This window comes from Aulostomus chinensis, chromosome 7 (genome assembly GCF_037954235.1).
Source record: "Aulostomus chinensis isolate RoL2024-O1b breed Wild chromosome 7, RoL_Achi_v1.0, whole genome shotgun sequence".
In the NCBI taxonomy this organism is placed as follows: domain Eukaryota; kingdom Metazoa; phylum Chordata; class Actinopteri; order Syngnathiformes; family Aulostomidae; genus Aulostomus; species Aulostomus chinensis.
Genome location: NC_141326.1, coordinates 1,605,001 through 1,627,589, shown reverse-complemented (window position 1 = coordinate 1,627,589; position 22,589 = coordinate 1,605,001). Strand labels below are relative to the sequence as shown.

General features: G+C 47.4%; 1 protein-coding gene and 2 long non-coding RNA genes across 4 annotated transcripts in view; 1 reads left to right on the top strand and 2 right to left on the bottom strand.

The window, feature by feature from the left end:
* The window catches only part of LOC147258158 (uncharacterized), a 65,740-nt gene that overhangs the window by 17,429 nt on the left and 25,722 nt on the right, over positions 1-22,589 (top strand). The window lies entirely within an intron of this gene.
* On the bottom strand, positions 353-12,779 carry klhdc4 (kelch domain containing 4). 2 transcript variants are annotated; one of them, XM_086208082.1, is made up of 13 exons: positions 8,135-12,777; positions 7,869-7,960; positions 7,520-7,598; positions 7,212-7,310; positions 6,515-6,651; positions 6,274-6,366; positions 5,939-6,101; positions 5,778-5,856; positions 5,494-5,702; positions 4,636-4,849; positions 4,372-4,560; positions 4,167-4,286; positions 353-3,461 (listed from the first exon to the last, which is right to left on the bottom strand). In XM_086208082.1, exons 1-13 carry the CDS (start codon positions 8,231-8,233, stop codon positions 3,289-3,291), a joined length of 1,746 nt encoding a protein of 581 aa, XP_086064208.1. In that variant the 5' UTR covers positions 8,234-12,777; the 3' UTR covers positions 353-3,288. The 2 variants fall into 2 exon arrangements, with proteins under 2 accessions (XP_086064208.1, XP_086064207.1); XM_086208081.1 differs by having other exon boundaries at positions 5,494-5,856; positions 8,135-12,779.
* Positions 19,199-22,589, bottom strand: part of LOC147258159 (uncharacterized) — a 3,703-nt gene continuing 312 nt past the window's right edge. The window contains exons 2-4 of the long non-coding RNA XR_015116721.1: positions 22,565-22,589; positions 20,629-20,722; positions 19,199-20,083 (exon numbers count right to left, since the gene is read on the bottom strand). The exon at positions 22,565-22,589 is cut by the window's right edge and continues 32 nt beyond it. This is a non-coding gene — a long non-coding RNA (uncharacterized LOC147258159). The remainder of the gene's footprint in view (positions 20,084-20,628; positions 20,723-22,564) is intronic.

Here is a 22,589-nt window from a genome sequence, read left to right as displayed (position 1 = left end):
TCGTTACTCTTTTATGTGAATTAGCTGGGGAAGGCTATTTATGTCACGCCACAGGGTCAGTGTGCATTCATCACCTCCTATATTTGAGTCGAGGCACATTACTAACATGGAGATTAGCACTAATTTGAAGTGGACAACCATGAAAGCAACACTCATTTAGATGATGACTGTTCTTTTAATGTAACGAGGATGTAAAAAGAAAGGGACGCACGGGAACCAATGAAACCTAGTGCTCCTCCTGAGGTACGAAGAGAAGGGGTGGGAAGTAACAAGCCAATGCTTCTTCTTTTCAAACAGAGGATCAACTAAATCGCTAAAGTGTGATTTATGGCATTCAGGTGTTTGAAGTAAAGCCTTCATTCGTTCATGTCCAATCAAGACAACAATCCTGCAGCGTTCACTGGGTAAAACAACGCCACCAATGGCGACATGGCTTCAGTCCATCCAGCCGGTGCGAAGTCGGGTTTGGATCCCTCAAAGTGTCTCTAAACTTTATCCCATTAATCAGAAAGACCTGCTTTTCAGCACAACAACGTGCGCAACTTTTACAAATGGACATCAACTCCAAACCGACTCTTCGCCCTCCAACAGCGCGATCCCAGGAAAGTGGTAAGTATTTGAAGTATGACAACGATGGATGTTGGTAACTTTGGTGTAAAGGGAAGTCTTCATTATCTATGCAAAACTGAATGAGCCTCCTCTTCCTCTCAAGTACCCCCTCAGAGAAAGGTTTAATCAGACGTTCAAGGTTGGGTCATGTGACCCAGCAGCAGACACGGATACTCAGCTGCTGCAGCTCCACTGACGCGAACACAAAGCCTGGGTGAACTTTTCATAAATTTAACAGTTTTTGAGTAAAACTGAGTGATGGACTTGAAGAGCGATGGACACTTGGTCTTGTTTGGAGCTTCATTTTAATGGAAGTTACCAGGTCACAGCATTTATGACCGACAGCATGTATGTTCTGGCTCGAGGCCGGAGATGCAATTGGTCCTGTAGCCGCCGTGGTCACTGACTGAGCTGAGCGCCTGTGCAGCATCTGGAGGGAAGTCGTCTCGTCATCCTCCAGGGTGATGCAGCACCAGAAGAAGAGAGTTGCTCAGTAGCACTTTTCTGTCAGGAAAGTTGCTCCTAAGTGTGAGACGTTGTTTTTCCTTCACATCTGCTGGTCTCCACCAGCTGAAATATCACTGGTTTAATTAATCAGAGTCCAGAAGACCACTGGTGCTCAGCTCCCTGGGGGGGTCGGACCCATTGAAGACTTTTACTGTCACCGGCGGTGAAGACAGAGAGCGTGGGAGCTGTTTCCAGTGTGAGGACAAGAGACCTGTTGCCTCCTGTAGGTAGTGAGCTGGCCGCCACCGCCTCCTGGGTCGGACCAGTGGGACTGGCTCCTTATTACCAGAGACCCCTAATACCGAACCACTACAGAGTAAACACTGCGCAAAAATGTGTCCTCATTTTGGCTCTATGACAATGTGACAAGCCAGATATGAAGTTTTAGCTGGTCTTGTTAAACCTTACACAGCTGATGTAGCGCCACCATGAGGACTGATGGCCTACAGAAACAGCTGAGCAAGTTTGACGTATCACAGTACCTCTGAGCAGCACCTGCTTTGATCTACTGGATGACAACATGAATTTCCTGGTTGGAAGAAGAGAAGTAAAGTACTGGACAAGTACAGGACAAATAAAAAATGACAGTAAAAGGGGGATGTAGGAAAGAGAGAGGAAGGGCTGTGAAGGAGAAGAGAGAGAGGGAGAGAGAAGACAGCCACATTCTCATCCATCTCTTTTCCTCCTCTATTATTCATCAGCTACTTCACATCCCTCATTCGCGATGCTGATGGAGGATAAAATAGGTCACCGCGGGATAGGCTAGTGCTCATATGGTGACTGATGTCTTTCCTGACACATCATCCCCTGCTCCCTCCCTGCATCCCTCCCTCCTCCTTTTCTCTGCTGCTGTCTCAGACAAAGGCGATGCAGTGTGGCGGGCTACCTGCAGGGGGCATGCCCCACCCCCCCACTGGGACTGTGTGTGTTAACTAACAGTGAGGGAAAGGAAGCGACAAGTTAGCATAAAAGTAACTTGCTCAACAATGTACAGAGAACAGAGTTTCCCCCTACAATCTGCTTCAAAGTGACACTTTACTTGGTTTAATATCACTTCAATATTAACAGTGAGACTCACAGTAAAAGTACAATGTGTATAAAACATCCTTGTTTGTGTACCATGATGCATTCTAGCCTCCATTGTCAATTTAGCAAAGGCTGTGATTTGCTCCTCTCCAACATGGCTTCCATCGCTCCTCCTGTCCACCAAGCTTCATCAGCCTGGTGGCTCTTGAATAATCAGACGGCAAAAAGGTTTGTAAAGCTGCCCTGCTTACATTCTTAATGCATCAAATGATTGTGGGTCATCCAGACGGTGCTTTTAGCAGCAACCCACCGAGCCACCACTCCACCCCTTTAGCTACTTTAGCATCTTTCAGTGTTTGTTTTGGGTGTCAAGCTAACAAACCTACCATTTCTGTTCCACCACCCTTCATGAAGTTTGGCATTCTGACCATTGTGTGGTCACCTTGGTTGTTTAGATGAATATGTGGAGCTGCACCTCTACACCGATTCAGTACTGCTGCAGCGGCGACGTGGCAGTCAGGAGCCACACCCGACCGCATTTAACAGGATCACCATCTACTAATTGAAAATCATGCTAGAGAGAAGAAAACCATAATAAATAAATCAAGAGAATCACAACTGGAGAGGGAAGAGGGGGTATTTCTGTCAGACTTCAATTCAATCTATTGAATTAATTCTGCATCCAGTAGCGCTGCCCTCTGTTGGCACTCAGAGAGAATGCACATTTGAGGCACTTAGACATTTCCATGAAGGTCCAGTTCTTAGAAACAGAGCTGATTAAAGATTCAAGGTGTGTGTGGATTAGTGGCGCTGGATGTGTAGATGGCGACTGCTCGCTCATCGTTGGGCTGACATGCATCGGTTGCTGTTTACACGCTTCTACCTGAATGCGTGTGATTGGCGTTTGACTCACCGACAGCAGGAAGTGCTGCCGTACTTCTGCCTATGTCTGAAAAACTTGCAGTATTGCTGCAAGTACACTTGGATGAGTAGACTTTGTATTTCTGTTGTGGACTTGAGTTCAGTAATGGTTCTGAGTACTGATCCACAGCAGGGTCCACAAAATGTATACAAATTACATGTTGAATAAAAAAATAACCCATTGCAATATTTACGATCACATAATTAAACATGTGGCAGATCCCACTACTGGTCTTCATAGAAGACTTTAGCCATGGTCCAGGCAACCTTGGCCACTTTTTTGTCCTTCGCGTCTGCACCCATGTTGGACCGAGCCAGTCCAATCCAGTACTGCTCAGTACGGGCCTGGTAATCCGTCACCGTCTCTCCGTCCTGCACCACCGGGTGCTCCTTGTCATCTGGAACCACAGTCAGGTAGAGAGATTAAAACTGATCCTGGTTCACATTTGGAAGCAGCTGTTTTTTTATGTAGCCAAATGGAACCTAAAAACCTGCCTTGGCCAACACGAAGTGTGACGCACGAAGTGAGGAGAGCAACGCATTTCTGAGCCTGATTGGAGATATTAAGAGTCTGCATTTAATCATCCATCCATCATCCCTCCATGTTCCCCCTCTTCTCCTGTTGAGGGTGGTGGGGGTGGAGCCTATCCCAGCAGCCTTCCCCCTGGACAGGTCACCAGTCCATGGCAGGGCCAACACATAGAGACAGACAACCATTGGCTCTCCCAGCCACGCCTACGGTCAATTTAGAGTCTGGATTAACCTGGTCCCTCTTGATGTCTTTGGACTGTGGAGGAAGCTGGAGTACCAGAGAGAACCCAGCAGGAACAGGGAGAACATGGAGACTCACCCAGAAAGACCCCGTGCTGCAGCCGGGGCTCCACCCACAACCTTCTTGCTGGGGGGCCACAGCGAGGACCACTCTGTCGTGCTGGCCCATGCATTTAATTGTTTTTATCATAAATTTATGAAATATTTTCCTTTCGTTTGCCAGAGTTTCTGCTTGTGTTTCTCGTATGTGCTGATCTGATTCTGTGCCTGTTGCTAATTAAGTATCTGGTGATGAGGAGAAGAGACTAAGAGTTAACAAAATAATCCCTCACCTTCCTCGTCCTCGCTCTCCTCATCAGACTCCTCCGCGCCTTCTGCTCCTTTCGGCTCCTCCTCCTCTTCCTCATCATCATCATCCTCAGACTCGGACTCCTCTAGCCACTCTTGTGTCTCTGTGGAGAAGGGAACATGAATCCAGATGTCACCTGACCCCCGTCTCCTCTCCTGTCCGTTCATTGCTCCCAGCAGCTGACTCACTTGGATCCATTTCCACTAAAACCTCCCACCGGTCCATCTTGTGGAGGTCCAGGCAGTAGAAGTCGTTTAAGGTGAACTGGCGGTTGCCAACCTCGAACATCCCCCCGTACAGGAAGAGCTTCCCCTGACGCACCGTTGCCATAGCGCTGGACCGCGGGCAGGGCTCCACCAGGGGGGCTGAGAGCAAACCTGAGCGGAACAAGTGTTTCAGCTTTTTATCCTCATGTTGGAACATTTACACTAGCTTGGGGGGGTTAATCCTACCGTCCTCCTCCTCCTCCTCCTCTTCCACCTCCTCCTCCTCCTGAGCTCCAGGGATCACCTCCTTGATGGTCATCACTGTGCCGTCCTCTGTGACAATCTCCTTGATGACCTCAGAGGGTCCTTGGGGAGTTCCCTCCTCTTCCTCCTCTGCTCCCTCCCCCTCCAGCTCACCCTTCTTCCCCCTCCGCCGTTTCTTCTTCTCTGTCTTGTTACCCTGGGAAAAACAGATGCACAGGAACAACCCCACAGCGTCAGTGTTAAAAGCCAAATAAATAGAAAGAGACAAATGAAAACTACCAAAACTCAAATATCTACACGGCAAATTTCAGCGTCTCACCACACGTCTGGACCTCAACTACACACTCAGAGGGCCAGAGTTGCTGCTGATTACTACGAGTTTTCCATGACTAAACAGAGAACTGAGCGCCCGTTAGAGAGTCTGGTAACCCGTAAGGATCCTGCGCTGCTCTGACATCACCTGCATCCACCTGAAGTTGTTGTTGTGTGTGTGTGTTGTTGTCTGTGTGTTGTTGTCTGTGTGTTGTTTCCTGTGTGTTGTTGTCTGTGTGTTGTTTCCTGTGCGTTGTTGTCCGTGCGTTGTTGTCCGTGCGTTGTTTCCTGTGCGTTGTTTCCTGTGCGTTGTTTCCTGTGCGTTGTTTCCTGTGCGTTGTTTCCTGTGCGTTGTTCCCTGTGTTTTGTTTCCTGTGTGTTGTTTCCTGTGTGTTGTTCCCTGTGTTTTGTTTCCTGTGTGTTGTTCCCTGTGTTTTGTTTCCTGTGTGTTGTTTCCTGTGTGTTGTTTCCTGTGTGTTGTTGTCCGTATGTTGCTGTCTGTGTGCAGGGGGACTGTGGGCTTCTCACCCTGAGTTGGCCGGGGAACCAGCGGTTCTTCACCATGTCGAACAGGTACAGGTCGTTAAAGAAGTCACCCTCCAGCATCTCCTCCTCTTCCTCATCACTAACCCCACCAAACAGCACAGCCCGCCCCACTGGGCCCACTGCCAGGGAAAACCCAGAACGGGGAGGAGGCTTGTTACCTGAAGGGTTCACCCGAGACCACGACCACTTCTCTGGAGGACAGACACACAGAGCATTTAAAGAAATGATGACACGTTCAGAGTGTGTTTTGTCTCGTATTGTTGTACCTTGGCCATCTTTGCCCTCTCGCCTCAGAAGGAACATGTCAGAGTGGATGGTTCCCTTCTCCACGTCTTTTTTGACCCGCTTTAAAAAACACACAGACAACATTAATAGGCTACATTCAGGTCCCTCTCTCTATCTCACACACACGCACACGCGAACGCACCACTTTAGAGTATCCCCCATAGATGATTAGACCGGATCCATCAGGCACTGAGGTCATTTGACAGGCGGAGCGGGGTGCAGGGGTGGAGCCTGATGGACACAGACGAGACCAGGAGAAGGTGTCCAGGGAGAAAGAGTAGATATCGTTGTAGTAGATAAAATCCCTAGAAGGTGGGGGGGTGTCAAGATAGAAAACAATGTTAAACATCAGAGGCATCAGGGGTCGACGCCACACCAGCATTTGATGGGAACACTAGAACTTCCTGTGTGATTCATGTTAGATCATTTGTTCCACACATTGTGCGACTCCTCGTGGCCCTGAACCCGCCTGCCTACCTGGTGCTCTCGTGGAACCCTCCAAACACCAGCAGCTGTCTCTTGCTGAGGGCCATCCGGTGGCCACTGCGCCCCGACGGACCACCAGGAGCCCTGCAAACACACACATGATTCCAAGGGGGGCTTCATCAATTCATGAACTAATCAACCAATTACGATGAGATCTTCAGGGAAGCACAATGAGGTTTTAGCTCATTACTTCCTTTTTAAGTCTAGACACTGTGTGAACATTGGTGCTCACTTGATGTTCTCCCAGGTGTGTGTGGCCAGGTGCAGCACCCACAGGTCCTTGTAGTGGTAAAACTGCTCACCGTTGGGTGAGGCAAACTCTCCCCCGAACACCCAGAGCTGACCACCACCTTGAGGAACTACCACGGCCTGGGGTGGAGGAGGAGAGGAAGAGGGCTGTGTGAACTGAGACAGAGGTCTCCTGACAGCAGCCTGCCCCCTTGTGGCAGTATATTACCTAACTTATACGTCCAACATGGACGACTGGGACACGACACACGAGGAGGAACACCAACCGCCGCCTCGCTGCTGTTGATGAAGTGTTTACCTGGTGTGTGTGAACTGGTGACCTGGTGTGTGTGAACTGGTGACCTCCTGGTGTGTGTGAACTGGTGACCTGGTGTGTGTGAACTGGTGACCTCCTGGTGTGTGAGAACTGGTGACCTGGTGTGTGTGAACTGGTGACCTGGTGTGTGTGAACTGGTGACCTCCTGGTGTGTGTGAACTGGTGACCTGGTGTGTGTGAACTGGTGACCTGGTGTGTGTGAACTGGTGACCTCCTGGTGTTGGTGACCTGCTCCTCTGTGGCCCACCTCTCACTAACTTATACAGCAGGAATACCAGCACTCTTAAATCCCCCAGCAGTTCATCACCCAACCTCAATCATCTCATCAAACCTGATCTCTCCTCTATGAGGGGGAGGAGCGTACCTGGTGAGAGCAACGAGGGGGAGGAGGGTTGGGGATCTCAGACTTAATCCAGCTGTTCTTCTTGATGTTATAGAAAAACAGATCGTTGTATAAATATGTCTGCAAAAAAAGAAAGGAGAGCAGGTTTTCATATTGACTCCTGCTGTAGGAGAGAGGAAGTCCGTCTCAGCTGAAGAGCCCGGCTGCACGAGCACTTGGACCACATCTCCCATGAACCACTGCGGGAGCGAGGACTCAAGGACTGAAGTCCCAACTGCACCAACGTGACACGACTAAAGCACGGACGCACTTATTAGAGGGGCTCCTACCTTCTTCCCATTGAAAAACTCTCCTCCAAACAGGATGAGTTCTTCTCTCTCAGGATGAGCGGAGAGTGACGCACTCAGTCTGGAAGCAGAGAGCCACAATGGTGAGGTGGATCTCACCAGCCGAGAGATTCAGCAGCCATCAAACCACTCACAGCTTCACCACTACGAGCAAACCCGGTCATCGAGCAAACCCGGTCATCTAGCTACACTCACTGAGCCTGCTGCAGAATGTAGGGACATACACAGAGGACTGATGACATCAGCACATCGTGTAGCTCACATGGGACAGACAACAGAGACATGAAGATGCTGCTGCTGTGAGGATGAAGATGAAGAAGATCCCCCTCACCGTGGTGATGGAGGTGGACAAGAGGTCTCCACCACCTGGGTCTTCTTTGCATCCAGACTCTGGAACTCGGCTATCAGAGCTTCCAAATCCTCCTGGACAACCACCACATTTATCCATGGTTATACAAAAGCAGTAGACACGCGTGCGTGCGTGTATTTCTAAGCGTGCTAAAATGCAACGACTAATCATGAGGTTAGAGCGCTGTTTGTGAGAAATGAAAAGTAAAAACACAGTTTTAAACATGTAATGCAGATTATTGACGTCACCTCCTCTCGTTTGGACCTCTTCGAAACCTTCTTCTCCATTTTGGCAGCGGTCTTCTCCGCTCCTTTCACCTTCTTCTCATGCTTGGTCTTCTTCCCCATGGCCGCTGGCGGCTGCGACGAGTTCCACAAACGTCTCCTAATAAAGGCCCCAACACATGCACATCCAAACTAACACCTCACATGCCGACCGGGAGTCGAAGCCTTCCTTAGACAGGAGGGATTCACTTCCGGCAACACACGCGACACCGCTGGTGCGGGAGTGACAGCGCCATCTAGCGAGCAGGAGGACGCCTCACTGTTAAATCCTGCCAAAAGTGAAAATTCTGTGACATTATGAAATGAGGACTTTTAGTTGCCACTCAATTTTAATTATTTGATTTAAATAGATGTTCAAGACTTGTTTAACAGAGGCTCTATGAAGGAGACAATCATTTGTGGAAGGATTTAGGAGATTACTCAAACTCAGCTGTTTTTAAACGTGACATCATCAGTCCTACCGTCAGTCCTGTAGTGAGCTGGAAGTGAGCCGGGTGCCCCCGCCTCCTGGGCCTGACCGGTGTGATCAGTTCACTGCAAAGACTCAGCTGCTCTCCACCCAATCACCCACTGTGACATCAATGCTCTGCTGTCACTCACCTGACCCTGAGAGGTCAATCAATGATATTCAGATATTCTGATTGTTGGTGTGTGTGTGTGTGTGTGTGTGTGTGTGTGTGTGTGTGTGTGTGTGTGTGTGTGTGTGTGTGTGTGTGTGTGTGTGTGTGTGTATTATTTGGTCTAGGACAGGAAGTGATCAACCCAGCGTCTACAGCCCCAGGTGACCTGCAGGGCGAGAGCACAGGCACCTCCAGGAAGACGTTTAGGTTGATGGATGATTGACACAGGAGGATGTTGTGGATAAAGATGGAGAGAAACAGTGAGGAGGAGGAAGCCCAGTGCATCATGGGAGTCCCCCAATAGTCTAAATCTATAGCAGCATAAACTAGGAGCTGGTCCAGGATCAGCCTCACCAGCCCAAACTATGAGCTTCATCAACAAGGAAGGTCTTAAGTCTGCTCTTAAACCTAGAGAGGGGGTCTGGGTCCTGGACTGAAACTGGGAGACGGTTCCACAGGAGGGGAGCCTGATAGCTGAAGGCTCTGGCTCCATTCTACTGTTAGAACTCTAGGAACCAGCAGGAACCCTGCATCCTGGGAGTGAAGGGTTCGAGCTGGATCATAGGGGACTAGGAGCTCTTCCAGATACGATGGAGTCTAACTGTAAGAGCTTTAAAAGTGAGGAGCAGGATTTCAAACTCTGTTCTGGATTTTACTGGAAGCCGGTGCAGTGACGCTAAGACGGGGTGATGTGGTCTCTGCTCCTGGTTCCTGTCAGGACGCCTGCAGCTGCGTTCTGGACCAGCTGGAGAGCCTTTAACCACCTGTTGGTGCAGCCTGATAATAAAGAGTTACGATCATCCAGCCTAGAAGTCACAGATGCATGGACTCGTTTTCACCTGGAGACAGAATGTCTCTGATCTGAGAGAAACTGCGTCGATGGAAAAAGAAATTCCATTGATGTGGGAACTGAAGGACAAATCCTGATCAAATAGAACTCCTGGGTTCTCAACAGTGCTGCTGGAGGCCGTAGTGATGTCATCCAGAGCTGTGACATCACTCGATAACGTGTCTCTAAGGTGTTTGGGGCCAAGCACAAGAACTTCTGTCTCATCAGAGTTTAGCAGTAAAAAGTTAGAGGTCATCCAGGCCTTCATGTCTGCAATGAATGCTTGGAGTTTGGGAACTGTTGACATAACTGAGTATCGCCTGGGTAACAATGGAAGTTAATGAGTGTTTCAGAGTAACAGGACCCAAGGGAAGCCTATATAAGTGAAGAGTATCGGCCCAAGCACTGAGCCTTGAGGAACACCGTGTTTACTTCTGTTTGCATAGAAGATTCAAAATGAACGTGCACAAGCTGGTACCAACCTGATGAATATGGTTGAAACCAGTTTAATGTCATTCCCTGAATGCCAATGAAGGGTTCAAGTCTCTAGGGCTGTAATCTCCCAGTCGACTGGTCGATTAACTAGTCGGTACGTTCTGGCTCGACTAAAATTCTGATTGGTCGATTTTTTTGCCATGTTAATTTCATCAGGAGGAAAGTACTGAAAGCACCCCTGTTTCTCAGATAACAATCTATCTTTGAACACCCCCTTGTTTTTGCTATTTTGGACTCGCCCGACCCGCTAGAGACAGACAGACTGAAGAGGACTAGAAGGCCAGCGTCTGGTGGTTTGATGAATGTCTATTTAGTGTTGACTGTTTCATTCCAAGTCAGTCCTCGTCCACCACGTCAAAGACGTCTGCAGCGTGGCAGCATTTCATGAAAACAGATCATGGAAAAAAAGTGGAATGCAAAGTTTGCCAGCACCAGTTTTCATGTCACAGCTCAACTACAAACACAGCGTGTCACCTAGAAACGGTGAGCTAACGTGTCCACCTGAGGTTGCCCGTCAGTTTTGAGCACACGAACACATCAGAATTGACAGTTCAGTGTTTTAGTCTAATAACTGTTTTATTTTAATTGTAAAAATTCCTACCGTGGACTTTTGTGTTTAAGAGGAAAGTTTTAGGTTAAAAGTCTATTTGTGTCTGAGCTCCTGTGTTCAGTCTGGCTCTGTCGGGACCAACGATGGCGTCGCTCAGTTCTTATAATCTGACAGAAACAATTGTCTCAATGTTCCTCAGCAGGTTTTGTGCTGATAGTTGACACAGTAGAGTTTTCATAAATAAAATTAGTCGATTTTTAGTCCAAATTTGAGGGCTTCAGTCGACCAAGAATTTCTTTGGCTGATTGCAGCCCTACAAGTCTCTGTAGCAGGGTCTGACGGTCGATTGTGTCACAGGCAGCACGGAGGTCCACCAGGACGAGGACAGACACAAAGCCATCATCTGGTGATGTTAGAGGTGGTTGGTCATTTCTACCAGTGCCGTCTCTGGGCTGGGCTCTAAGACCAGACTGAACATCCTCATGTTAGTTTGATAGAAGTGGTCGAAATAAAGATCTGGTTTAACAGCAGCTTCTGTGTTGACTGAGTTTACAGGTGAATTAGAAACTATCAAGAGCAGGAGCTGATTAGTTCGACCTACTAGTTAATATTTTGTCACCAAAGAAACTCATCACGTCGTCTCGACGGAGAGCTGAAGGACTACGGGGTCTACAGAGTCAGGACTCCGTCAGTTCAGCTCAGCGCTGAAGAGAAACCTGGGACTTTTTATTTTCCTCCATTAGTTCTCATTTGTTGTTGTTTTTACAATGGAAGGGAATGAAATATTTTAAAATTAAACCCAGCTGGCCTCAGTAGGCACTGGTACCTGATAGCAAACAATACAGGCGTAAAATTACAATTTATAAAATCCATCAAAACAAAATACCTCAAAGCCAACGCGAGGAGAGGAGCGCAGCAGGAGTTGCTGTCAGGGTTGCAGGCCCTCGTGGCCTGAGAGCTAAACGTGAGGCAGGATTGTTCGCTCATGCGTCTGCTATGATGCTCGTGGTGATTTGTTTAGTGGATCAATCACATCTGCAGCTCACTGGTGCCAATGGGCTGAGGCACCACACCTTCAGGGTTCTGCTGGCTCAGACCCCCATGAGACTCAAGACCTACGCACTCGGCACTCTGCTCTGTGTACAGCAGGCTCGACGGTGGTGAGTTCATCAAGTCAAAGGCTCACGCACTTGAATGAAGACCTTATTTAAATCCACATTTCTTGATTAAATATCTGTGTGCCTCCAGATGACAGGTCAGCAGTTAGAGGAAATGATGGCGTGATGTAGGCAGGGTCGTGTGTGTAGGCACACGTTTGACATCACTGGTATGTTTGAAAGCACGTGTGCATTCATCCCCAGTGTGTGTGGAATGTCACAGCAATAGAGGGTCACTAATGAGCTCACACTCCTGACAAACTGATATGGCATTCCTTTGCTGTTGGTTTCCTGTGACGGGCTCCGCACGCCAGCGGCTCGCCATCCGGAAGTTTCTGCTAAATTTTCTGCTAAAATATGCGGGTTTCAATAACCAGTGAAACCAGTGAACATCTTTTACTCAGACAAATGACAGAAACATAGAACATGCAATGAAAGTCACTGACAGTCCTCAAAGAGACAATACCTATAAAAACCACTAGGGGGCAGCTGTGTGTTTCTCCAGAAACTCTCCCCAGATACCTTGAGCCAGGGTTACAACTTCATTAGAGGTTGAAGAGAACAGGAACATTAAGAGATGGTTGTGAACGTGTGTGTGCGTGTGTGTGTATGTGTGTGTGTGTGTGTGTGTGTGTGTGTGTGTGTTAGTGTGTGTGTGTGTGTGTGTGTGAGAGCAGGATATTGCGGCAGAGAAATGCTACCCACTGCCAAATTAAACATGTCAGTCAAACGATTGTTTAGGCTTGTGCACTTGACATCATCTCATTAACGGCTCTTTCCCGTGAACAGACCGGCTGTGAAAGGAAACTCTTTGTCCTCCATCAAACGTTTTCTTATCTCTTCAACATGGACGCCACAATGTTGTGATACGGATTTGTCATGGCCAGTGTGCGCAGCTCTGTCCGGCCATCTGTCACCGTATTGTGATATTCATTTTCCTTCCCATCTACAACAAACACTCACCCCCCCCCCCCCCACACACACACACACACTTGCATCAGCTGACCACACACAGCATATAATTGCTCTGCCCACCACTCACTCCTGACCGCTAACATTTGTAGCTTTGTGTGTGTGTGTGTGTGTGTGTGTGTGTGTGTGTGTGTGTGTGTGTGTGTGTGTGTGTGTGTGTGTGTGTGTGTGGTTATATACAGTGGAAGAGGCAGGGATGATGTCTGTTCAGGGGAGAAGGTCAGCTGGGATCACGTCCCACAACATCCACATGGTTCATCACATGTTCTCCTGCTGGGCAGCAATAAATAACACACACCACATTGTAATCAGGCTCCAAATGTTAAATATTCCCACATTTCCTGGAAGGCAGACCCACTGAGACTCAGAGGAGTCAGGTCATGTGAGGACCTGTGAGACACCAGGCCCCTGTTCCTCCTGGCCAGTCAGCTGACTAGGAATAATAGTCACGCAGCATCCAGAAGGGTCCAGGCAGGCGGGAAGCGGGAATGTCTTCATCAGAGCAGAGCAGAAAAGAACCCGGTAGCCGGGCAACCCAAGATAGCCGGCATGAGCTGACGGCTGACACATCAAGAGCATCCCAGCACTGAGCCTCAGCCATGGGCGAGCCGCCGCAGAGTGTAAGAGCGAGAGCGGTGCTGCTTCTGTAGCCCTCATCAGCACCGGTCCAACACGCGTGTGCGTTGTCTCTTGGTGAACACCCGCTGACATGTTCTGAACTTGGTTTGACTTCTCCTGACTCATGGTGGAGTTTGTGTGTTCTGACTCGGTCTGAGTGGACTCATGCATGTCTAACATCTGGCTGGCCTTTTGTTTATTGAAGTTGAGTTTGTGATTTGTTTGAGTTTGATTTTTCTTTGACTCGCTTTGAGTTTGAGTTCGACTCAGTTTTATTTTTGAGTTCACTCGACTCCAGACTTCCTCGGTCACACTTGTCCTCTGCTCATCTAGTCTCAGTCCAAGTCTGCGTGACTTGGCCTGGTTTGAGCTTGTTATGCATCTTGTGATTGAATGAAATCACAGCAGGCAAAAACAGAACAAAAAATTTTGAATTCTAATTTCCATCAAATTTTATCAAAGTTAAATCACAAAAGGAGAGCTTTAAAAAGTTCATCCAGAAAGAAAAGAGAGAGCCTGTAAGGAAAAGGGAAATATCCAGAGTGCTTTGTTAGACGTGAACTGACTCGGTTAGCGTTCGCTGTTGGGAGGGTCCTCGACTGACTTGGCTCCATACGTCCAGCTTAGCTTGAGTTCAACCCAGTTTGGCTCATTAATATCGGCCTTCACTTGACTTTAGATACTTTTGTCATGGCTTATTTGAGCTCACCTCCTGAGCTGAGGTGTACTAGATTTGTTCAGAAATTCTCCTCCGTTGCTCGACGTGATGCAGTCAGAAAGAACTTCACCTGCTTTGACTTGGTTCAAGGTCATTTTACCCGGTTTGACAACACAGGAGCTTTCAAAGTCCAGACCAGTGAACCAAAAACAGAACATGGTCGATGTCTCTGGGTAAATGTTGTACACTCTGATGAAGACATGAGAACAGATGGTTGGTGTGCACACCGGTGCCCCTCACACACACACACACACACACACACACACACACGCACGCATGCACGCGCGCACACACACACACACACACACACACACACACACACACACACACACACCCTCAGGTTAAATGCATCTGCGATCTGTGCGTCAATACTGCGCTCAGCTCCGAATGTCTGATCGTGACCAAAGCTGAAGCGAGACATTAAGGGATAGAGGAGATGAGGTGAGCAGAGGTGGTGATAATACAAGCGATGACGCAGGCGGCCATGACGCTACAGTTTCAGCTGCTGTTCCACAAAAGCTCAAGAGGGAATATGCATCATTCCACGCCAACGTGGAAGACTTCGTGTGATTCTCCTGTTCCTCAGACGCAGAGCTACTAATCCTCTCCAGACACACCGTCTCCTCTCACTGGAGCAGAGCGACTTCTCTCAGTGACTTCAGTGACTCAACTGTCAGAAAAAGCTGCTGACATTCGCTCATCAAACGTTGGTAATACAACACATTCATGCATCATCTTTGGAGGTGCTGGTGTCTTTACACACAAAAGGAAGCCACGCCTCCTTTACTTCTTCTGCTCTCTAATTTGATGCTAAGCTAGGCTAACATCGTCCTGGTTCCTGCTCCATACCTAACAAAGTTACTCGTGTGGTGCAAATCTTTTCACCTCAGTCGTGACAACAAAGAGGCTCCAAGTGCAAGGACACAGACGGACTGCACGGTCCAGTCGTTCTTTTTCCCAAATGACCTTGAAGCACCAGACCACCGAAGCTCCCCCTGGTCCTCCCATAATTCCTTCAACAATAAATGTTGAATCAACACTTCCAGGATTATAAGCTTCTTGGAATGTTGGTGACCTCTAAATGCTTGCTGTGATTCGTGGTCACATCTGTGTTGGTCTACTTCAAGAGGAATATTTGCTAAACTTCAGACCCGCTTCAAAAAGTACACAAACCAAAAAGACATTTCAGTCAACAGTCCTGCATCTTGTTCCGCTCATGCATCCTCTGTGCCCTTCGTAGTTTTTATTCTGCCCACACACTGTCTGACACACACACACACACACACACACACACACACACACACACACACACACACACACTAATGGCTCTCATTCATGAGGCCATGTCTACCATTATCACCTCATACCTTCCCTGACTCACTCTTTCCATTCACCTTCTCATCCCACTCCCCTCCTCTGTTCTGTTTCCTCGACTTTTTTGGCTCATCCTTCCTTACAGATTCTCTCCTCGTGTCGCAAAGACTTAAACATTCAAAGGCACTGTCGAAGTTGTGTGATGTTTCTGTACTTTTAGGTATTTGAACTCTGTTCAGTTTAACTGATTCACACACAAATCAATTTAAATAGAAGTGGATTGTCAGAAGACATAAGTTCACCGCCTGAGGCCCAGACACTAAAGCCCATTATTAGAGCCGTCCCTTTCAGCTGATCCACACACGGAGGAAGGCTATCAATGCTATCAAGCACTAGGGGGCTGGGGCGTGAGCTCGCTGCTCACCACGGTGACGATGACGTACTGGACATGGTCTCAAACGTTCATGGTTTGTTGTAGGAGGAACAGGACCTACTGTCACTGGGTTGAGTTTAGTTTAGTTTAGGTCAGTCTTCACACACACACACACACACACACACACACACACACACACACACACACACACACACACACACACACAGCACAGGAATATAAACAATCCAACACACACACTCTATCATACAATTCCATACAATTCATTTTTGTGTGAATGTAATAGTGACTGAGGCGTACGGCTCATATGAGCCTGTCCTCCTTGATTCAGTTTCAGCGACCTTCCAAACAAAATGATAGCGACACCAAATGAGCTCATTCCCATTTGTCTCCTTTGACAACCTGACGCTTGACACGTCACTCTCTTAAAGACCATCACTGAGGTGCACATCCTCAGACAAATATCAGCACTGCTCCTCAGCTTAACCCCAACTACAGAGATACAGTCCCCTCTTGATGTCTTTGGACTGTGGAGGAAGCTGGAGTACCAGAGAGAACCCAGCAGGAACAGGAGAACATGGAGACTCACCCAGAAAGACCCCGTGCTGCAGCCTGGGCTCCACCCACAACCTTCTTGCTGGGGGCCACAGGGAGGACCACTGCTCCACCCACTACCTTCTTGCTGGGGGCCACCGTGAGGACCACTGCTCCACCGGGCCGGCCTCTTTGATTCCTGACCTGATATTATTTATGACCACACATTGATGCTGATTCCAAGTAACTCTCCATCCAAGTGAGAACTGCACCTAAAAATCATCAACAATTTTCCACAACAGAACCAGAAGTATCCACAAACCAGCTCGGTAACATTTATAGTGTCCATTCTGAGTGATTACTGCCTTCCAAGTCCTTTGAACATTATTTTTACTGTCTTCTAATTGTTTATTATAATATTCCTTCGTCTGTAATCTCATGAGGGAAGTCATTTACACAACTTGTGTTCCTCTTCACTTTCACTGGTTCTCAATTACCAATGTTCTTGTAGTTTTTCTTTTTACATGCATTTTGCAGACTTTTAGTCGTGGCTTTCCCTTGTATTCATCTTTGACCCAGAACTTTCTAAGAGAAAACTCTAAATACATCGTAGGCCTCATTTGGATCATCAACATAACCCTCGTGCCAGTCGTGACGTTTAAGCTCCATTTTTAAAGCCTCAGTTGTTTCTGGTGACCTTGTTCTTATTAGTTTACAGGAAGATCCCCCCCACCTTCTGAACATTTTACCTGTGAATTATTGAAGATCACAGAAATATAAAGATCATCACAGACATCACTTCAGAGCAAACCACTTGTTATTTGGTCTTGGAAATTTGTAAGAATATTGTCAATCACTGTGGCCCCTATCTTCAGGCATCCTGCTCGACGAGGCCAAAGACCAAAGCTAAACACTGAACTACAAAAATCTGTTGTTGATTTATGTTCGTTCCATTTTGACAAATCAATGTTAAAGTCACCACAAACTAACAATGATATTTTGATCACTTACGTGTGAACTAAGGTGTTTGTAAACTGATGGATACATGAAGTGGTGCTCTGTAAGTACGACTCAGACGTGTCCTCTTGACTTTAGTGGAACGTATTCCAGTTGTCAAACTCTCCATCTCCATCGTTCCTGACTGTGCTATCATTCTCCTGCAGTGGGAGTCTCTCTGTGCATGAACTGCAACTCCACCTCCCTTATTTATTCAGTTTACACCAGAGTTTCACACCCTTCTAACACAAAATCAGCAGGCTTCTCATTTGTTAACCAAGTCTCACTTATTGCAATAACTTGAAATGAACGTCTTAATGGCTTCAGAGAACCTTTGATTTGAACAAGATTTTGATGGAGGCTTCTACTGTTAACATGTGTGATTGAAAACCCCTCCAAATTAAGTTCATCAAACTGTTTCTCAGTAAGCTGCTGCGCTGCTGCTGCGCTGCTGCTGCTGCTGCTGCTGCTGCTGCTGCTGCTGCGCTGCTGCTGCTGCGCTGCTGCTGCTGCGCTGCGGCGGCTGCTGCGGCGGCTGCTGCTGCGGCGGCTGCTGCTGCTGCTGCGCTGCTGCTGCTGCTGCGGCGGCTGCTGCTGCTGCTGCTGCTGCTGCTGCGCTGCTGCTGCCGCTGCTGCTGCTGCTGCTGCTGCTGCGCACCACAACAACACATCTTCTCACTTTGCTGTCATGTGGTAGAGGAACTTGCAGTCGAATGACCCCTCCCTCCATTGGCTCAGAAACTGTCCCCACTCGTGTGACTTTTCCTTCCCTGGAACGAACCAATGTCTGCCAGCATCATAGTGCCAGGCAGTGGAGAGCATGTGGACCTGGATGGGGCTTACGACGCTGCAGTCCAAACAATTACGCATTCAGCATGCGTAGAGAGGACGATTGCTATGGGTTACCAGCTACAGTTCTGAGTTCAGCCCCCACATTTCCTGTCTGTCATAAACATGGTTAAAGGGAGCGAAGCTGCTTTAGTTCTGAGTGCAGAAATACACTCTCTGCTGAGCTAGAACGCCATACGAGTGGCTCCAGCTTCAAAGGGTTACAGCTGTTATTTCCATGTCCTGAAAAACTGGGGAGGACTCCATCTGATCCCTGACCAGTGAGTGTGAAACAGACATCTGCGAACTCCCAGGTTCAAGATGCTAACACCCCGCGGCTGCTGAATCTGTTGGTCCAGGAGACTGTTTTGCATCAGTCGATCTCACAGACGCGTTCATGTAGCGATTCATCGGACCAGACAGTTTCTTAGAGTTGCCTTCGAGGGTACACCATAAAAAACCTGGTCCTACCATTCAGTCTGTCATTCACCCCGTGTACTTTTACTGAACGAATCAAGCTTGCTTATCTGAATGATTGGGCTTTGTTGGTGAGCACCAAGGAGCAGGCAGCAGCACAACTGTCACAGGCTCTGTCATGCATTTGGTACTGAAACATCTTCTAAAAAAAAAAACACAAAAAAAACAAGCCTGGATCCAGAAGTTCTACCAACTACAGACCAACATCACATCTTCCTTTTCTCTCCAAGGTTCTGGAGAAAGCAGCTGCTAAACAGCTCTGGGACTTCTCCACAGCAACAGCTGATTGGAGGATTCAGTCAGGTTCCAGGTTCATCCTAGCACAGAAACAGAACTAGTCAAAGGTACCAGTGACCTCCTACTGGTACCAGATCAGGGACTGGTCTCTGTGCTGGTCTGATTAGATCTCAGTGCAGCTTTGGTACCATTGACCACCATATCCTTCTACAGGGACTGGAACCTGTCACTGGTATCAAAGGAACCACACTAAACTGGTTCAGGTCATATTTACTAGGTCATCTCAGTTGGTACTAGTTAATGATGGTTCCTCTGAGACCACTACAGTCACTTATGGTGTTCCACAAGGCTCTGTGCTTGGACCAGTCCTCTTCACCCTGGACCTGCTTCCTCTAGGTCACATGATCAGGAAACACTCCATTAATGTTCACTGCTATGCAGACGACACTCAGCTGAACTCATCAATGATCCACATGGAACAAACCAGCTGACTGAACTGGAGGCCTGTCTGAAGGACAGGAAACATGGAGGACCATCATTTCCTTTATTAAACTCTGATAAACTGAAGTTCTTGTGCTGGGCCCAAACACCTGAGGACCACCTGATCTGATGAGACAGGTACCCTGGATGGCACCACCCTGGCCCCCAGCACCACCGTAGGAACCTAGGAGTTCTCTGTGACCAGGACCCTTTAACTCCCACATTAAATCTCCAGGACGCCTTCTTCCAGCTACGTAACATCGCTAAGATCAGACACATCCTGTCTCAAGAAGATGCAGAAAAACTCGTCCCTGCTTTTCTACAATTCTACAGTTTCATTTAGCAGACGCTTTTGTCCAAAGCGACGTACAACACAAGCAAGAATTCAGACTTGAGGAAAAACCCATAGTAGCGCAAAAAGGGCTTCAGTTTTTTTTCAGCTTTTGTCACTTCCAGTTGCGTTTTTTATTTTCATTAATTTTCATTAACTTTTTAAGTTAATGACATGTAATCACTGGGTTTTCATTCGCCGTTTTCTAATGAAGTAATGCGTCTGTCATGTCGTTTTCCATTTAAAGACAATTAAAAATTAATCACAAACATTCATTCAACACCTTTTGACCTTTGCACTCCACACTGAAGCTCGTACGTTCACGTTGACATACTTTACCCTCAATATGGGGATTTTTTTCTTGTCCTATAAGAAGACAAAGGCAGACAAGTAGGAATGAGGTCACAGTCAGTGAGCATCCTTGACTCCAGAATTCAAAAATTATGATCAGAAACCAGTAAAGACTGTGTGTGTGTGTGTGTGTGTGTGTGTGTGTGTGTGTGTGTGTGTGTGTGTGTGTGTGTGTGTGTGCTTCATGTCTCTTTTGTGCTCTTTCAAACAATAGAGAGGGACAAATAAGTTAAAAGCGAATGTTTGATCCAAAAGTGTGTGTGTGTGAGCGTGTGTGCATCTGTGTGTGTGTGTGTGCGTCTGTGTGTGTGTGCATGAGTGTGTGCGTGCATGTGAGTGTGTGTGTATGTGTGAGTGTGTGTGTGTGTACGTGCGTGAGTGTTTGTGTGTGCGTGCGTGAGTGTGTGCATGTGTTTATGTGTGCGAGTGTGTGTATATGTGTGTACGTGCGTCTGTGTGTGAGTGTGTGTATGTGTGTGTGTGTGCGTCTGTGTGTGCATGTGAGTACCCCTACGTGTGCGATGGTGTTTGTAGAGGGAAGTGAGAATCAGAGCTCACACCTGTCACTTTTCCCTCTCGTGTTGCTGCGGCTGTTTGTTGTCCCGCGTCCTCGCTGCTTCCTCTCGTCTTTATCAGCAGCAGCAGTCTGGGAGCCTGAGAAATAAGACACAATGACAAGATGGCGACATTGTATTTTTGTGTGTGTGTACATGAACATGAACATCCAACAAAATGGAACAAATCTGTGAGCAGCAAAGACCGAAACTCCATCTTTGTGTCTGGGAACTCGGTGTCGAGGCAGGGATGTTGTTTTTAACCCTTTGATGGCTCAAAAGTGACCTGACTGGTTTTATTCTCCGTGTCTGTGCAGTACATTATTTTCTTATTATTTTCTTATTATTTTCTTATTATTTTCTTATTATTTTCTTATTATTTTCTTATTATTTTCTTATTTTCTTATTATTTTCATCGTTCAGTATTCATTCCAGATGTTCCCCAAATTGTTAGTTTTTGATCATACAAATCTTAATTTTCACCTCTACTTTTATAACTTTTGAACAAAAATATATTTTTCAGTGTCATTCTCATGCACAGCATGGCTTAGTGACCTGTAGTCATCCACCCATCATCCACCCATCATCCACCCATCATCCACCCATCATCCATCATCCACCCATCATCCACCCATCATCCATCATCCACCCATCATCCATCCATCCATCCACCCATCATCCATCCATCCATCTATCCATCCACCCACCCATCTATCCACCCATCATCCATCCATCCATCCACCCATCATCCATCCATCCATCCACCCATCATCCATCCATCCATCCACCCATCATCCATCCATCCATCCATCCACCCACCCATCATCCATCCACCCATCATCCATCCATCCATCCACCCACCCATCTATCCATTCATCATCCATCCATTCACCCACCCATCATCCATCCATCCATCCACCCATCATCCATCCATCCATCCACCCATCATCCATCCATCCATCCATCCACCCACCCATCATCCATCCATCCATCCATCCACCCACCTATCCATCCACCCATCATCCATCCATCCACCCATCATCCATCCATCCACCCATCATCCATCCATCCATCCACCCATAATTCATCCATCCACCCACCCATCATCCATCCACCCATCATTCATCCATCCAAGTTTTTCACTTTCAGTGCTTAATTAAGAGAATCAAGAGCAAAAATTAAAGGGTGAATGATGGAAGGTGCTGCTTCCAGATTCTGGTTTGAGTCTGGTGCTCTCTGGATTCTCCGGTCAGTGAGGAGTTGTCATTTTCATATTTCTCCTCAAAAAGGTCATCCAAAGTATCATCAGTGTCTAAAGTGCGACAAGTCCTTCCCATTTAACTCAAAGCTGCTTGTCAGTTACACAGCAACTTTCTTTGACTGAAATACTTGAGTTGGTTTGAGAGCAGGTGAACTGGTCTGATTGTTCTTGTGCTGATGAAACGAGGCTTGTGACTGAGACGAGGATCCATCCTCTTCTCTGACCGGGAGCCCAGTTCTTGGGTTTACAGTAATAAAACTATAACATGTCCTTTTTTCCTTATAACAGTTGATTCAGAGATTTTTGTCTTTTAATAAAACTCAGTTGAAAATCCTCTTAAATCTACAAAATATTTCCAAAAGCAAACATTTCAACTTGAACAATTTGGGCATAAATGACGTGAGGTTCGTTCACATAACACGCAGGTTCAGCCAGTCACAAACACACGCCAGCCTGCAGCTGTTCATGCTTTCATCAATGGCTGGACGGACCACATCACAACCAGTCTGCAAGGGTGAGCTGGCAGAGTTCAGGGCTTTGGACGGCTGCTCTCTGAGAGGAGGACTACTCAGTTAGCAGGCTGTCGCTCAGTATCTGCCAGCAGTAGCAGCCGCCATCAGTGGAAGTGGATACGTTTGTTACCTTTGTCCTACAGTCCTGCTGTAGCCGTTGCATACTCACCGGGCGCAGTCGCATGAGGAAGCGT

What these genes read in the sequence shown, in the direction of transcription:
- klhdc4 (XM_086208081.1), bottom strand. Translation starts at nt 8,233, where the DNA reads ATGGGGAAGAAGACCAAGCATGAGAAGAAGGTGAAAGGAGCGGAGAAG. An exon ending in TTTAGTGGAAATGGATCCAA is followed by an intron (nt 4,287 to 4,371) that starts GTGAGTCAGCTG and finishes CCTTCTCCACAG; the next exon opens with AGACACAAGAGTGGCTAGAG. An exon ending in GGAGAGCGAGGACGAGGAAG is followed by an intron (nt 3,462 to 4,166) that starts GTGAGGGATTAT and finishes CTGTGGTTCCAG; the next exon opens with ATGACAAGGAGCACCCGGTG.